This window comes from Diabrotica undecimpunctata, chromosome 8, assembly GCF_040954645.1.
Source record: "Diabrotica undecimpunctata isolate CICGRU chromosome 8, icDiaUnde3, whole genome shotgun sequence".
Taxonomy (NCBI): Eukaryota; Metazoa; Arthropoda; class Insecta; order Coleoptera; family Chrysomelidae; genus Diabrotica; species Diabrotica undecimpunctata.
The window spans coordinates 23,024,154-23,041,829 of NC_092810.1; the positions used below are offsets into that span (position 1 = coordinate 23,024,154).

At 36.5% G+C, this 17,676-nt stretch overlaps 1 protein-coding gene across 1 annotated transcript in view; it reads right to left on the minus strand.

The window, feature by feature from the left end:
- Positions 1-17,676, minus strand: part of dgo (ankyrin repeat domain containing protein 6 diego) — a 115,167-nt gene that overhangs the window by 39,683 nt on the left and 57,808 nt on the right. Inside the window, exon 2 of the mRNA XM_072539832.1 lies at positions 12,653-13,022. Coding sequence (XP_072395933.1) covers positions 12,653-13,000 — 348 coding nt within the window. The 5' untranslated portion in view covers positions 13,001-13,022. The remainder of the gene's footprint in view (positions 1-12,652; positions 13,023-17,676) is intronic.

Sequence of the window (17,676 nt, forward strand, 5' to 3'; positions counted from 1 at the left end):
GGGTATTTTGTTTGTTTAGGTTCGTAGACCACAAACTGGCTGCGAGGCGTGAAGGGAAATTATTTGGCGTTGAATTTTTAAAATGTAAGGCAGATGAGGAGTCAAGCAAGAGATTTCAGACTAGAAAGATGTTTGGGCGATTTTGAATCAGGAGTCGATTTATTTTTTTTTGTGTTATGTCTTAAGACCGGTGAAAGGTTGGATAATACTCTTTTGCAATAATGCAGTTTAGAACTGAGTATCAACCATAAGATTTGTGCAGTACAACGGAACTGATGAAATTTTGAAAATGATTATATAGGATGTCCCACCAGCTTTGTTGTCGTTTGCCTGCTTGATCCAACCCCATCTACGTCAGATCTTCGTTCCTGAGTATGTAAATGGTTTCCTTTTTGTTGCAGTTGAGAGTTTTGTCCTTGCAGCTCCAATCCCAGAGATAGTAGCAAGTTTTTCAATGTTAAGTGGCAAAGTTTGTGAACTAAGGTAACAATTAACATATTAATTTTTCCAAATTAAATAGACATTATTTTTGATAATTGATAATTGCTTTCATTAAAATAAAAGAATTTGTAATATTTAAAGTTTTATATTGTGTTAGAGGCGTGGCCAACAAAATGTCATAATTTATTCTGTCTTACAATGTTATGTTGACATATGACATTTTGGCTTAAATCTGCTGTTGTTGTAAAACAATTTTAATTTGATTATTATATTATAGAAAAGATATTTGATATATAAGGTTAAATTTTAAGATATTTTCATAAACAAGGATATCTTTAATTTTTAATAATCTAATTTGGCCATATTAATAAATAACCTAGGAACCATTTCGAAAATTTTTGTAGCAATCTCCTTTGTAAACATATAAGCACGTAAGTTTTTGTTAATTTTGTTATTATGTTATTTAGTATGCTTCTTGTGCCATCTGTATTTTTGATAACTGTTTATTTGAGACAAAAAATAAACGTTTGATTTGTTTCTTTGATCCAATTTTTTTTGTTTTTATTTAGAAAAGTCTCCTAACCCTTGTATGTATTCTGGATTTTAGGGAAGAAGAAATTTTCTTTTTTTTTTCAGCAGGAAGTTTTCTTCGAAGCGGCGCGGCGTCCGAATAAAAATAGCTAGAGGTAACCTTGTCTGCCATATCTTATTTCGTTTTTGTTCCAGGAGATTTATGTAAGTATTCCTTTGTTTCATCGTGTAGTTACCCCAATCCGACCCCTTTGCCTTTTATTTGCCCTATTTCTACCCCATTAGTTTCTGTCCCCAATCTTCTACCCCTATGTTCTTACCCTGAGGTAGGCAAAAAATATCGTTAAAATATATATATATATATATATATATATATATATATATATATATATATATATATATATATAGATAGATATAATGAAAAGAAAAATGGAGCCATCACGGTCAACAGGATAAAATTTTAATGGATTTTCCCAATATTGACGGAGTAAATTTAGAAACGAAGGAAACCATTTATTCGTTTTCTTGAAAGACTTTTAATTAAAAAGAGGTGACGTCTTACATTAAAAAGCTATAAAGCTAAATTTAAAAATCATTAATAAAGCTATTTAATCTTGACATATTTGTTCCATAATATTCAATATTCAGTCTACTTAATTTTAGATCTTGATTTTCTTGTGCATTTTCCGGATTAATGGCTTACTTAAATACTATTAAACATAATATTAGATTAACAATTTGAAAAATATTCTTTCCAACGAACAAATACATTAGTATTCATTATTACGTTCTTAATCATCACTTTCTGATTTCAATTATTGCATTTGTGGTCCTCTCTTTCGTCAAACCTTACTTCAATTTTCTCTATAATCCACTAATACGTCGTCCTGACCCTTATTTGTATATTTAGCAAATGCCGTTCCATAAATCTTAATGTCTTGTTTATTCTATTAATATTTTCCTTTGTAAAAATCGGTACTTGTTACCATAAATGAGAATTGAGAGTACAGATTGATTTACACAATTTACTAAACTCCACCCTAACAAGCTGTGTATTTTTTTTATTTGTATAGTCTGATTTTTAAACTAGATTGTAGAAATAAATTGCAGACTTACTCACAATCTATTTACTTAGCTAGCGTCTACCGGTTTCGACCACTACAGTTTTCTGGCCATCATCAGATCGCCGGTAAAGTATAATCTTTAAAATGCTGAAACAATTAATTACATATTGTAATTTCAACAAATTGAACAAACCTTTCATCAACAAAAATAAATTATTTTAATATAATATAATTTGTTTAAAATATAAATAATAAATAAATAATAAAATTAAAAATATTATTAAATTTTAATCTTCGCGCTGGTCTACTATAACGCCTACTGTACCATCTTTCTCTCGTATTTATATGGTCTTCTCCATTCCACAAAATCCATCAATATAATAGGTAACACTAGTAAACGATTTTCAATGTGTGATAATATACTACGATTTTTCTACAAATACACTCACCGGCAAAATTAACGGAACACCTTAACAATGGGTCATGTTAGATGTCTCGAATTTCCTAAACCTGTTGTCCGATTTGAGTGATTTTTTTAGTATGTTATAGTTATATTATTTAAGAATATCGATGTAATAATATTGTTGCTAGACAGGTCAGTGTCATTTTATACCGAGTGTAACAATCATACTGTGTTTTTTCCTTAAAGTTCGGAACACCCTGTGAAATATTCTAGCATATATAAAATATTGAAATGAAAACTCAATTATAGCCTCAGGCTTTCTTAACATTTTATTTTTTGATTCATTTGCTTGTGTTGGATAATAAAAAAGTTAGGTACTTTAACAACTAGCCATGTTTTTCATCAATAAATGCTCATTTTCTGCTTAGTTTCACCGGCATGTTTAAAGGAACAACCATAAAATCTGAGTATTTTCTCTCTAGTCTATATATTGTTAATATTGTTTAGATAATATCATAATACGAATGTTGGTGAAGTATTTTGAATTTATATTACAATGGTAGTACGATATGAAACCTGTTTAAGAAGAAATAAAACACAAAGATGTCAGACTCAAACAAAATACGGATTTTAAACACATTAACTTTATTGTACAGTTTGAACTTAAATTGGTTTTTTATGAATTTTTTTTTTTGGCTTTAATAGCGTGTGTTTCACCCACGAGCCCTTACAACTGCAGTTATTCGTCTTCTCATACTTCTGATAACGCTATCGATCAGTTGTTGAGGCAGTCTCTCCCATTCCTCAATCAAAGCAATTCTGACTTCCTTTCTGTTTTGAATAGCAGGAACCCGTGCCCTAAGTTTTCTGCCTAGTATGTCCCACACATGTTCTATCGGGTTCAGGTCTGGGGAACAAGCTGGCCAATTCATCGTTGTTATACTCACTTGTAATAAGAAATCTCTTACACAACCTGCGACGTGTGGGCGCGCATTATCCTGCATTAAAATAAAATTTTCGGCAATATATAGTGTAAAAGGGACCACATGGTCTTGGAGAATATCTCTGATATACCTATCTGCTGTTAATGCTCCATCATCAATCACCATTAACTCTGTTCTTGCTCCCAAACATATACCACCCCACACCATAATTGAACCTCCACCAAAAGGTACGGTCGTAGTAAAATTTAAAGGGTCATTTCGTTTTCCTTGGCGTCGATACAATCTTTCTCTACTATCGATGTAATTTACACAGAAACGGCTCTCGTCCGTAAAGAGAATTTGACTCCAGTGGTTATCATTCCAATTTTAATGTACTCGACCAAATTGTAGTAGTGCTAAACGATGGTGTCTCTGGAGTCTGGGAGCTTTTATTGACACATATGACTTGAGACCGGTTTCTTTAAGTCTCCTTCTTACTGTGCGCTCACTTATGGTAGTTCCACGAACATTTTGCAACAGGTTTTTGGTTTGAACTGCCTGCATGCATAACATGCTAAAAAAATCACTAAAATCGGTTCACAACAGGTTTAGGAAATTCGAGACATCTAACATGTCCCATTTTTAAAGTGTTCCGTTAATTTTGCCGGAGAGTGTATATTGCTCACATGAAGCAAATTATTTAATTAAAAATAGAAACCAATCTGTCATTTGTTGTAGTCTTTTAACTACCTAAAATTATACCTCATTAGTCTTTCTTCTAACCTATAATGGCAATTTGTGTCTATATAATTTGGCAGAGAAAATTTCACCTGTTTATTCATAAAATTCACGTTCGTTGAATTGGGTCATTATTTAGCTGAATGAGTCAAACATACTGAGTCAAGAAAATGTGTATCCGCTTGACACAAACAGCGACAGATTTAACACTTGCAAATATAACCAAAAAATATTACCCAAATTACATTTTGTCTTCACCCACCCACTTCCTTCATACGAACTTGTCGGAAATTTCTAATAACTCTTAAAATTCTATCAAAAATATATTTTCGTATAGATTCGTCATCCATTTCTAAACATTCAATAAAATGTTGAATTTATGTTTTTTCTTAGTAAATTTTTTTCCGAATAAATTTTATTTCATATTTTCTATAGTTTATTAGCTATATTAAAGCAGTAGCGTAACATATTATATAAATGGGATTTAAATAAATTCCTCCAAAAACCAAAACTATTCAGCCAAGCCTTCTCAAACTCAAACTAAAGCCTTGGCTCAAATTTACATTCGTAAATTGCGAATTTCGTACAAATAATATATGCTTTATAAACTATCCGAAAGCGTTTGGCAATATAAAACACGACAAACTAATGAAACTATTAGAAAAGATGTTTGCCGATGAAGACAACAATAGGGATGAAACTTTATTCTTATATTGATGACATTATTTATGATTTACCAGAAGGTTCAGATTTAGAATCTGATTACAATGACGAAGAGACGAGCTCGAACATGTAACGGCTGAAGACCAAATTGTTGAAAGTGACTTGACTTCTTTTAATTTCTTCGCTGACATTGTTGTCTCTGGTCAGCAGCGAGCCCAGGTAGACGGAGGTGTCCACACCTTCCAGTTCCAGATCATCAATTAATAGTCTAGGTATCTGGTTGCCTGATCTAGTACAATACATATACTTGGTTTTCTGTGCGTTTATTTTTAATCCCATACTCAGTGCAGACGCCCTTAGTGATCGAAATGCTTCGATAAGAGATTCTGTGGAGCTAGCAATAATGTCTATGTCATCTGCATATCCGACCACTTGTACAGATTTATTAAATATGGTGCTATTCGTATTAATATGGCACGCTTGAATTACTTTTTCTAGTTAAATAAGGTTAAATAAGAGACACGATAGTCCATCTCCCTGTCTCAGTCCATTTTTACAATGAAGGGTCTTGAAAAGTCGTTTTGGATTCTGACTACACTCTCTACGCCTGTGAGTGTAAGTTCCGTTAGTTGAACAAGATGAAGCGGCATTTGAAATTCCACCATAGCCTGTAGAAGTTTTTGTCTGTTGACTGAGTCATATGCGGCTTAGAAATTTACGAATATGTAGTGGGTGTCGACTCCGAACTCAAGCGTTTTCTCAAGAATCTGCGTGACTGTGAAGATTTGATCCGTTGTTGATTTATTGGGTCGGAAACCGCACTGGTAGTTCCCAACTATTTGTTCAGCATATAGGGGATCAATCTTCTGTACAATATATTGGCCAATACTTTATATGCCACGTTAAATAGGGTGATCCCTCTATAATTATCACACACCATCATATCTCCCTTTTTGTGAAGAGGGTGCATTACATCTAATTTCCAGTCCGCGTTTCCTTCCGTTGCCAGATTTCGGTTACTAATTTATGCATGTGTTTAAAAAGGGTGTCACCACCATTTTTAAAGAGTTCGGCAGGAAGATTGTCCAAACCGGAGGCTTTGTTATTTTTCCGTTTTGAAATGGCTTCTCTAATTTCTTCTTCGGTGGAGGGGCGGCTCTTGAGCGTTTTCATTCATTTCAGGCAAAGTAATTTCTATTTGGTCTTCTTCACGACTGTCGCTAAGCAGTTCTTCAAAATAATTCGTCCACCTGTTTAGTATCTGTTCTTTGTCACTAATTATGGAACCATCTCTGTCTTTACATGCTGTTATTCGGGCTTTGAATTTTTTGCTGCAGCTGTTTATCTTCTGGTAGAATTTTCGCGAGTCTTTTCTATTGTGGTGGTTAACAATCTCGTTTAGAGCGTTTTCGCATGGCTCTTTCTTTTTCTTTCTAAACGTGCTTTTTTCTTCTCGTCTAAGATTTTCATAGTCTTCCAGGTTTGATCTCGTTCTGCGCTGCTGAAGTCTCTTATATGAATCATTTTTCTGTTGCTTGTGTTGCTGTTGTTTTACACTTACTATACTATTTTCTAATGTTTCTAGTGTAAGAAAAAAAAATTTCCGTAAAATTATGCATGAGAGGGATAAAGAAAAAAATTCTGATTAATCTTGTAGATTAAATGCATTTCCATTGTTGATAATAAAAAGTATCTGTAGCTTAGATCGAGCACTGTTCAAACTGCCTCTTGTCAAAACTTTCATCGGCAAGGCAATTTATTGTTATTTATGCAATTTTCTTTGTAGAATTTCCTCCAGAAGATGTTTGTTGAATAAATAAAAGCATTTTATAGCTAGCAATGAACCTTGACAATAAATGAATCAAATAACGCAAAGAAATAAACAATATATAAAAATCTGGTGGGCAAACGTTCTACATTAAAAGTTCTATTAACATTAACCCAGACCCGAATCCCGACCTATTATTCTTCAGAAGTTTGCGTAATGATTTCGGGATTAACAGCTCCCGACTATACCGATCCCGTCGGTTCAGAAACAATTTGTAAGAATAACTTATTACCGAATTCAAGGTTCTTCTAAGCTATACATCTCTGGTTATTTTCAACTCGTGTGTGTTGTGTATTTCGAGTACCGTTTACACGTTCACATTAATTTTTTGTGAGAGTGGCGGTCACTGCGTCCTTAAGGCCGGTCTACACGACAGTGAATCTGGCTTTTAATGAGATTTTAATACAAAAATTATAAGTTTACTGAGTAAAAAATATCTGTAAAAAACAGCCAGAAAACTACAGAGGTATAAACTTGTTAAATACTTTATGAAATTTCTTCTTCTTCCTCTTTATAAGCAATTCTGCTTGTTCATTGGCGGATTAATGCCTCTATGGAAGGTTGTCACTCCATCTTTTGCGCGGTCGTCCGATACTTCTTCTGTCGATTGGTGACTTATCTCTTGCTATTTTGACGCTAAGTTCGGCTCGCGGAGATAAGAATACGGCCGAGGTCAGAAGGCCCTGCCTGTCGTAAGGGGCGACTATTGGGTAGGAATCGAGAGGTGGAGAGCCGTCGCTTGAGGTGTCGGGTCTGTAGAAACGCACTCGAGGCGCTTAGGCGTCACGGTCACCGGAATACACTCATCCGAGACGAGACTCTCGTGGGACCACTCTACTCTCATTCCAAGAGAACCAGGCGAGGTTGAACGAGCTGGGCCCGTACACACCTCTTTTGGCCTTACACCACCAATAGGGGCGTCGGTGTCTCGGCACGTACCCTCCTGGAGACTTAAGAGTGGTAGAGGAGAGATCCTCGGCGGCGACCTGTCTACGTGCGAGGTGGAAATTCCTCTGCCTGCGTCACCTGTCCTCCCGTGGGAGGGGATAACGGATGGGTGAGGTAATCGCAACACAGGTACTACGGTGGAGGTGGAGCCCCGAGATGCGTATGCAACGCGCTACCTTCATTTTGGTGTCGGACTCGTAGGGGCAGTGGAGGCGCTAACGGTCGTATGGCGAAAGGCCAGGTAGACCAGGGTCCTGCCAGTTTTTATAATTGGAGGGCATAAAGCTAAGCTATGCTATTTTGACGACACGGGTTTCTGAGACATATGTCATTATTAGTCTTACACTGGCTTTGTAAATTCTTAACTTCATCTCAGTGTTAATGTGTCTGTTTTGCCATATAATGTTATTAAGGCATCCTGTAAGTCTATTTTCTTTTTGTACTTGATCTCTCACTTCTTTTTCTAGGTCTCCATAGCTAGACAGTGTAATTCGCAGAGAATAGAGGAGAGACTAACTATGTAGAAATGGATTTTCAAAAACAATTAAAAATATATACTGTTTTTATTGATTTATTAGCAGCGTACGATACTGGATGGAGACAAGGGGTAATATATAAATTACTGCGAGCGATTCCATAAAGAAAGATCACTGATATCATTACTGTTAATGCTATAACAGACATATCATACTCGATAATGAAATAAGACTGGCGATCAATAAACTCAAGTATACCAAAACACAAGGTCCAAATATGATAACAGCAGAAATGATTAGAGCTACAGAAGAAACCGAAATAAAATTGCTCAGTAACAAAATGTGGCAGTCCAAGCAATGGCCTGATGACTGAACAAAATCTGCAATAACTCAATAAAATATAGACCACTACACTCTCTCCGGGGGGCGGGGTCAGGTTTGAAGATAGAGATGCAACAATGGCCTTCCGCAAGAATCGGTGCTGGACCCTCTATTCTTTAGTCGTTAAATAGCAGACATCCCCGAAAGCACATCAAAGAAGTTCGGATATGCAGATCACTGGACGCTCGCTACGAACCATAAAAAATTGAAGACTACTAATTTTAAAGTGAAATAGAAAAGATCCATTAAAAAAAGAAAAGTACCATATTTATAAAGTTGTATTGGTTGCTAGGAAGGAAATCAAAGTTGTCAATATATAATAAACTTTTAATTTACAAACAAGCCAGTTTCCAAAACGAACTCCGAGGTGTATTGTAAACGCACCTTGACTTTCACAATGACTACCTTTGTAGAGATATTGTTCTTCTTCTATTCTTCCTCTTTAAAAGCAAATCTGCTTGTTCATTGTCACGGGTCTCCTCCATTCTGCTTATGTCGTTACTCCTTTCTTTTTTTCGATTGTGTGTTCATTCATTTATACACTGCAAATTACATTTTTTTCTGATGTCTTCACTCCTCTTTCGATCTCTCATCATCATCATCATCAATGGCGCTACAACTCTTCGTGAGTCTTTGCCGCGTTTACTATTGCCTTCCATGTTTGTCGGTCCTGTGCCAGTAATTCCCATTGTCGCACTCCCATTTTCTCTAGATCTTCTTTGACTGCATCTTTACACCTTTTTCTAGGCCGCCCTACAGACCTTCTTCTCTCTGGCCTTTCCCAGAACACATTGTTTATGGCGATTGTCGTTACTGCGTATCACATGCCCTGCCCATCTGAGTCTATTGGCCTTTATATATATATGACTAGATTTTCTTTTCCGAATAGAATCCTTTTCTTTTCGATCTCTCAGCTATTTGCTTTTTGTAATTGATCTCTCAGTTCTTTGTCCAGGTCTCCATAACTAGACAGTATAATTCCCAGGATATTTCCATTACTTGTTCAATACTGATGCCATCAATTTCTATTTTATATCGGGTTGATTCTTTGCTGACTACTATTGTTTTAGTTTTCTGAGATGAGATTGTCATATTAAATTCTTTTGCTCTGATGTTAAATCTGTGGACCAGTCTTTGCAGACTATCTTTATTTTGGGCTATCACTATTTAGTCGTCGGTGTAACAGAGTATTTTTATTTCTTTTTTCCCATTCTATATCCTCTTCCTTTGTTAACGCTTTTGATGATTTCATCCATGATCGAATTGAAGAGCATGGGCCTCAATGAATCCCCTTGTCTTATTCCGCTGCCTATATCTAGAGGTTCTCCATATATTCTGACTTCCATTTTGTTGTTTTGGTAGATGTTTTCGATAGTTTTTATAATATTTAGGGGAATTTCTCTATTATACAGAAGATGGATTACATATTTGAGTCTTACTATGTCAAACGCTTTCTTTATGTCAATCAAATACAGAAATGCTGGTCTATTATACTCTAGTGATTTCTTAGTAATCCTTCAGATCTCTTGTAGAGATCTAAAAGTGCAATTTGTCGAAGAAGAAATCAAGTACCCTGTGAAGCATGAGAAGAAGCTCCATTCCCACAAAGATTAAGAAGCACTGCAGCTCCTCCATAAAACAAGACTTAGAAAAAGGTTCAAAAGAAAAAAGCCATTCGATTTAGTGCTATAATTGAGTGATAGTGAAAAAATTTACCACACGCCATTTTGTGACGCTATTTTACAAAAAACTTGGAAGAACCAATGGTAAATTCTTAATTAAGTACTTCGATTTTAAGATTTGTTGATTTAAATTGTAGTTTGGTTAATTATGACTATTAACAATATCTTGTAAACACAAAAAAATAATTTCTTAGAGATTTTGTAAAATAATTTGTTATAATTTGTCTTTGGTTTGCATCTGAGTCATATATTAAAACAAAAGTTAATAGTATCACTATTGTAACTTAATACAAGGAAGAAGAATTTAACGAATATCATTAGGAAGATGAAGACGTTTCGTGTTATACCAATAACTACTAATTCAGACCACCAGTACCGAAAATACGTATAGCCTTAATTGATTTTTGCTAACATTTTAACCGAAGAAGACACTTGGCAAAAAAAAAGAAGGAAAAACATGTTTCTAGGACGCAATATTACTACAGAAACCTACTCCAACCCATACTCGTGTATGTGGCACTTAACGCTAATGTATGAAACAAAAACAAAGACAGATTTGGGTCGGATAAGGTCTATTTTCATAACTCCGCACGGTGGTGGCTGATCGCACACAAAAGTTCGTTGTTCCAGTAACATCGCATGTACTTATTTACGGATCTACCTACAACATCATGAATGAGGTATCCCACAGGAGAGGAACCGTTCAATGATACATGACTAGATGTAGGTAATAAAAATCCGCTTGTGGAAATTAGAGTCGAATAATCTATTGGGAAAATAAACAAGGTATAACGACTTATTTATATCAACACTTTTACAGCATCAGTTATGTTGATATCGTACGATATTTAAACGACTAAGAAAAAAGTAAAGTTTTCAAAACATGAACTAAAATAATTTTTAAAATATCATCTAAAATAAATCTACTAGAAGTGGGCATAATAAAAGGATGATTCTAACTTGACTGCAGTGGCTAAAGATAATCATATTGTATCAAAATCTGTCTTCAAATTAAAAATGGTTTCCATGGAAAGAGAGATTCGGCAGAATCAGACACATTTTAATTATTGAGTTGATTTAACGAACCAATCAACCTTGGGTATAATAAATGTGATCTATTATATATGTTGACCTTTAAAATTTTACACCATTTTTCGATTTCTGTTTACTATTCATGAATATTATACAATTTTAAATAAATCGAGCATTATTTGTTATGAATTTAATCTGCACATTTTATTTAATTTTATATTCTAATGAACAAACTTATTTCCAAGACCTACTTGGCAAGACATTAGTGCATGTAGTCCAGAAGTCAAGTCTTACTGGAGCTAATGGAATTGCCTAGTACCAAAAGATGATCTTCTGTATAGAACCTTTGAGAACGATGATGTACAGAATCTAAGCTTCAGTTGATTGTACCTAAAAGTAAAGTGTCAGAAGTATTGCGTCAGTTGCACGACGGTGCATCAGTTGGACATTTTGGTATTACGAAGACTCTGCAAAAGGTTCGAGAACGGTTCTATTGGGTGGATTGTAAAGATCATGTAAGAAGATGGTGCCGGAAATGTGAACTGTTTGCAACCCCTAATGATCCAGTTGGTAAAAAGAAGGCACCCATGAAACAGTACAATTTTGGTAGTCCTATGGAAAGAGTAGCAATCGACATTGCAGGTACATTTCCAGAAACGGATGAAGGAAATAAATATATTCTGATAGACATGAATTATTTTACGAAATGGACTGAGGCCTATGCGATACCAAATCAAGAAGCTGCTACCGTTGGAGAGGTACGTGTTAAATAATTCTTCTTTTTGTAAATTGATTGGTATCAATAAGACTCGAAGGACACGCCTGCATCCTCAATCAGATGGAATGATCGAGAGGATGAACGAACGATGGGTAAACACCTTTGGCCTACCGCTCGGCTGTGAATGAAACTACAAGCCAGACTCCAACCTGCCTAATGTTAGGTCGTGAAGTTCGTTTGCCCTGCAACCTAGAGTTTGGCTGCAGACCTTCCAAAGCACATGTTGAAAGCTAAGAATATGTCGACCGCCTGAAATTAAGAATGAAAAACATTCATGAACTTACCAGACAACACATCCGGCCAGTGACATAATGAAAGATTAATATGATTCTCGATGCAAGAATGAAAGCTTTGAAGCAGGTGATCTTATTTGGCTTTATAATTCACAATGTCGTCAAGGCTTGTTGGTTAAGACATGTTCAATGTCGAGATGCTAATCACTCAATATGAAGAATTGCTCACCTCTTTAGGTGGCAGTCAAACCAATCATGCATCTATATGCTACCATATGGTTAAATCATGTAGACGAGCTATAAAGCAGAGAGTGGTGTATTAATTTTCTTCGTCAAATTAACCAGTTTTTCCAAGTAACATTGTGTAATTCTAATAAAACTATATTCATTGTGGAGTGGGAATATTTTGCACAGGTATATTCCTTGTATAAATCACATATGTTTGTTACATTAACGCAATTGACAAAATAATACTATAATAGTTAAATAGGAAAATTCAAAAGATAAGGTGTAAAGTAATTGTATACTCACCACACTATCTTGTCCATTAACCTCCGCCCCTCTCGCCAGCACCAGTGTTATCACCTCCTCGTGCCCGCTGGCGGCCGCCCTCTGCAACGCCGAACAACCAGCTCCGTCCGGTCCGTCGACTTCGCGGGGGGCGGCCACCGATAATAGCAGCCGTACCACTTCTCGATGGCCATTTGCCGCCGCCAAATGAAGCGCTGTACGCCCGTGTTCATCACGCGAGAACCGCACCAACCGTGCCGCCCCCAAATGTCTTCTGCATGCTGCCACATCACCGCGAGCGGCCGCTGCCCGGAGCTCCGCCCCCAAAGTTGGTGGAGTTGCGCCGCCTACGGCACCGCTGTGGATCATTCAGGGCCATCCGACATATCACCTGGAACAAAACGGAAATTTAATGTACACGCCTTACTGAACAACACCTTATGGACTTTTACACGACCTACAAGATTGGCTCCGCCCATTTTATCTAGTCCTCCTCCTAAATTTGGTCCTTTTTAACTATATGCTGTATAACATAAGAATGATCGGTATCGACTAGGTATTAATGTATTAATTGAATATTAAATAAATAAATTGAAATCAGGCAATTTTATTTAAAGCCGGGATTTTTCGATTTCTTTCACATCATCCCGTATTATTGTTTTCCAAGTTTTCTTAGGTTTGCCTACTTACCATCGGCCTTGAGGATTCCAATCCAGCGCTGTCCTGGCAATGTCATCTGGGCATCTATGGAGTGAGTGGGCCAGCCATCTCCATTTTATTTCGCCTTATTTGCTTTATGGCATTGTCTTGGTTGGTTTCAGAATATTATCTATTTTTAAATATTTACTGTTTTTTTTCATCCGGCTTCATAACGTCTTACGAGTTCTGGATCCTACATTCTCACCTATCGATCCAATGTCCTGTCTAAAGATTCCTCTCCGACATTACTTTTTGAACGCCTCCTAACCATGTCTGTTTTGATCTTTCTCTTTTCCTTCTTTCAACTGTTACCCATTTTACTATTTGCTTAGGAAGTCGTCTATCATCCATTCTTTGGACATCGCCATGTCAAATAAGTTGTCAGCGTTAAATTCCTTTAATTATAGTTTTTGTCTGATATCTTGTCATATTTGGTTGGTGGGTATTTTTTTCAATCTTGATTTTTTGTCAGATCTTCTGAGATTTCTCCGGACATGTCCTTAGAAGTGGACAAGTCCATTTCTAAGGACAACAAGCGACATTCTAGGGATTTGTTTAGCTTCGCATTCATACAATACAACACTTTTAAAGATTGAATTAAAAAGGAGGTACTTTCTTTCTCGAGATATATCATTGGACCACAGTATTGAATATAGACATCCTATAATCTTTTTCCCTCTTACTATTCTTTCTTCTATGTTCTTTTCAGTCTGGCCACTGGTTAATTGTTATGCCTAAATATATGTATGTTCTCATCTATTTATATAACCAAGTTTTCTGTTGTATTCCCAATGCACATGTACTGTGTTTTTGACAGATTTATGTATGATTGAAAGTAAGAAAATACTTGGCGTAACTCATAAATGTTATCAATTTGTAAAGAATATCACTTATCATTTGTTGAAATGTGCTAAATGGCCTGTAGCGACAGCAGCATATAATATCGGCGGCCGAGGTCGCAATGCAGATGTGTTCGACGCGGTACCACCGCGAGTAGAAGTGACATCTTAGGAGCTAGATTGTAGATGTGATCATCTTGACTTCTGGTTAATTACCGTCTCCTGCTCCGGTCTCTCGGGATGGACCAACCCTGTGGTAGGAAAAGATCTTTCTATTTCGGGAGTTCAGAAATACTTTTCGAACGAATGCAGGACTGTGTATATAAAGGATCAGTGCACGTAAGGTTCTTGAAGGATTATCTCTCCTCGATCACATAAAAATATACGAAAAATTTAATCACACTAATTGTTCCCAAAATATCTTAATATATTTGAAATTGAGGTAAGTGTCTCCCATTACCCCTACTGACCTTAGTCATTGTATGATTGATTAAAGCACAAAAAGATTTAACATAGACAATGGGAAATTCCTAACCCTCAAATAAGACTAATAGCCTAATAGTCATCAATAGAATTAGCAATATCAAATGAAAATATTTCAAATATTGAGCACGTTCCATGTACTTAAACAACTAACGATCTATTTTTTCACATGATTTATATTTATTTATATAATTTAAAACCAAAAGTGACAGAAATAGAATATTTGGTTGAGGTTCCAATCGTCTAGATGTATTAACAGTTTATTACGTTTGCCATTGAAACCATTGTTTCAGAGCAGTTGTTGAGAGATTTTTCATCGCTAACTAATGCATACCAAACGATAGCCCGGTGATAGTTCAGAGATGCAAATATTTAATTTTTAGATTTAATAAATTTAATACTTACATCCTTTTTAAATATCTTAGAATAAGATGTTGCACCGTCGGACAAAATGTAGGAAATTACATGAAGGGTATAGATGTTAAAGTCACATTCTCCACTTTTTAAAAGTTTAGACGAAATGAAAAAAACCTCTACAAACAATATTATGAAGTCAACTCTAACGAATTTTTTGTTAACGTTTAGAAAGTAACTTAATCATGGATTTTATAAAGATATGGTGGGGAATACACCGCTGAATAAAAAAAAATTACTTATTAATTTGGATAATGTTACTTTAGGTACTAAAATTTAGAGAATGTGAGGTATGCACTGTAACAAGGAGAAAATAGTTAGTTTTGAAACCAAGCTTAATGAGAATGTTCAGATAAAAAAGTTCCATAACACCGCTATAAAAACAACAATCGGACTTTCTGGAGACGAGCCGATTTAAAAATACCAGTTTTGAGACCATTCGCCGCTGTCTAGTCGAGAAGGCCATCGACTTTTCTAGTCTAACGGTATTGGGTATATAACAGGACCTTTTTGGAGAAAACGGGCAGTCAGAAAAGAAGATCGCTACGCGTTTCAAGTGTAACGTCCGATAGATAAATTATGTAATTATTAGTCAAATAAATTGTTGTACAGTGGTTTAATAAATTGATATAAATTATCGTGTTTTAGTAAATCAAAATAAGAACAATAAATTAGAATTAATAAAAACATAACAACACTTTACAAAGATAATTTAGGTATAAATTTTTTTTTTGAAAGATTTGTTTTATTTTGTTCAAATTTTACTTTAAAATATAAAACTTGCCAATAAAAAATTAAATTTGGAAAAGAGGTATATCATTAACATAAAGGCACACTTCTTCAGTTGCAACTCCTTCTTCTGGATCGTCTAATGCATGCTTGTAAACATGTAATTCTTTAAAATTTCCCCACTTATCTCCATAATATTTCTTTAAAAGAGAATTTAAGTCATCTTTCTTTTGGGGTTTCGCTATACAATTATCTTTAGCAATAGACTCGGGCCTTAAGCTACGCACAGTTTGTTTAGTGATGCTTCGTGCAGTATCTACAACTTCACTTCTCCACTTATAAGTTCTTTCACCTTATCAGACAGACTAGAGACCAAGGAATATCACTGGAGTTGGGCGGAGGACGGAAAATGGCGGAGGAAGTGAAGAAACTCCTCTCTGATAATACATGCGTGTCGAGAGCAGTGGCAAAAGGAGGCATCGTGAAGAGAAGAATCTTGGTACAGGAAATCCCACCCAATACAATGAAGGAGGAGATCCAAAAGACCACAGAGGAAGCAGCTGGCAAAATTTGGACCGAGACACGAGGCGCAGTAAGAGGGATGATGAGTGCCGTGATTGATGTGGATGAAGACGCTGCCGAAAAGATCTTGAAAATGAAACGAATTAAAGTAGACTACACATACTGCCGAGTAATAGAATCAAGGGTAGAAATACCGCGATGCCTGAGATGTCTCGCCTTTGGCCACAAACAATGGCACTGCAAGGGGCAGAACAGAAGAGGATGTTGCTTCCGATGTGGCAAAGAGGGTCACATAGCGCTGGAATGCAAGGAAGAAACAACCAGATGCCTCAACTGCGACGTGACTGGGCATGTGGCGAATTCAAGAATATGACCAAAGTTCAACCGACTGGTTGAAAATAGGAATCACTGAGGTCTAGTCCCAAAAAGAGTACGAGAGTGTAAAAGAGGGCACGAAAGAAGTCCAAGGCTTAGAAATGGCAAACAAAGGAAACAGGACTCGAGAGCTGAGGGTGCTCCAACCTAATGTGGGAACAGCAAGATTAGCAGATGATCTTGCCGAGGCTGCTGCAGTAGAAAAGAACATTGATGTTCTTGTGACGGCGGAACCAAATCCAACAGCGGTGAAGAGAAGAGGATGGTTTGTAGATACGACCGGGAGTGCTGCTGTACGAATCTACAATAGGAAGCTGCGAGTGTATGAAATTAAGCCGAAAGAAAGATATGTGATTGTTCGGATGGAGGGGTGCGGCTGGTCTGCTGTTATATTTCTCCAAACGTGATGGTGGGCGAGTATGAGATGAAGATGGACGAGATCATGCAGAAAGTGGAAAACTCAGTAGGAGAATACGTAGTGCTGGGAGATTTTAACGCAAAAGCAGCGGAGTGGGGATCTCCTATCACCGATACTTGCGGCAGAATACTAACTGACTGCGTGGGTACTCTAGACCTAGTGATTCTGAACACAGGTCTGGAGCCGTTTGTGAGGAGAGGTACAGGTACGTACATCGACGTGACCATGGCGACACAAGGAATAGCGGCGAAAGCAAGAGGCTGGAAGGTTTTCTCAGACTACACCGGAACTGAACATCAGTACATCGAGTTTTCGATAACCGGAACGGGGACCACTAAAGCGGTCCGGTGCGTCCGGGACGTCGGGGAGCAAATGCGGCGATGGGAATGGATTAAATGGAGTGTGAGTATAATGCAGGGTCAATCACCGACGGTGGAAAGCCTGGAGAGAGTCATTAAAGAAGCGATGGAAGGAAGTAAGATAGGTCGCCAAGATGTCAACAGGGTGCCATACTGGTGGAATGCGGACATCGAGGCACTAAGAAATGAATGTATAGCAATTCAAAG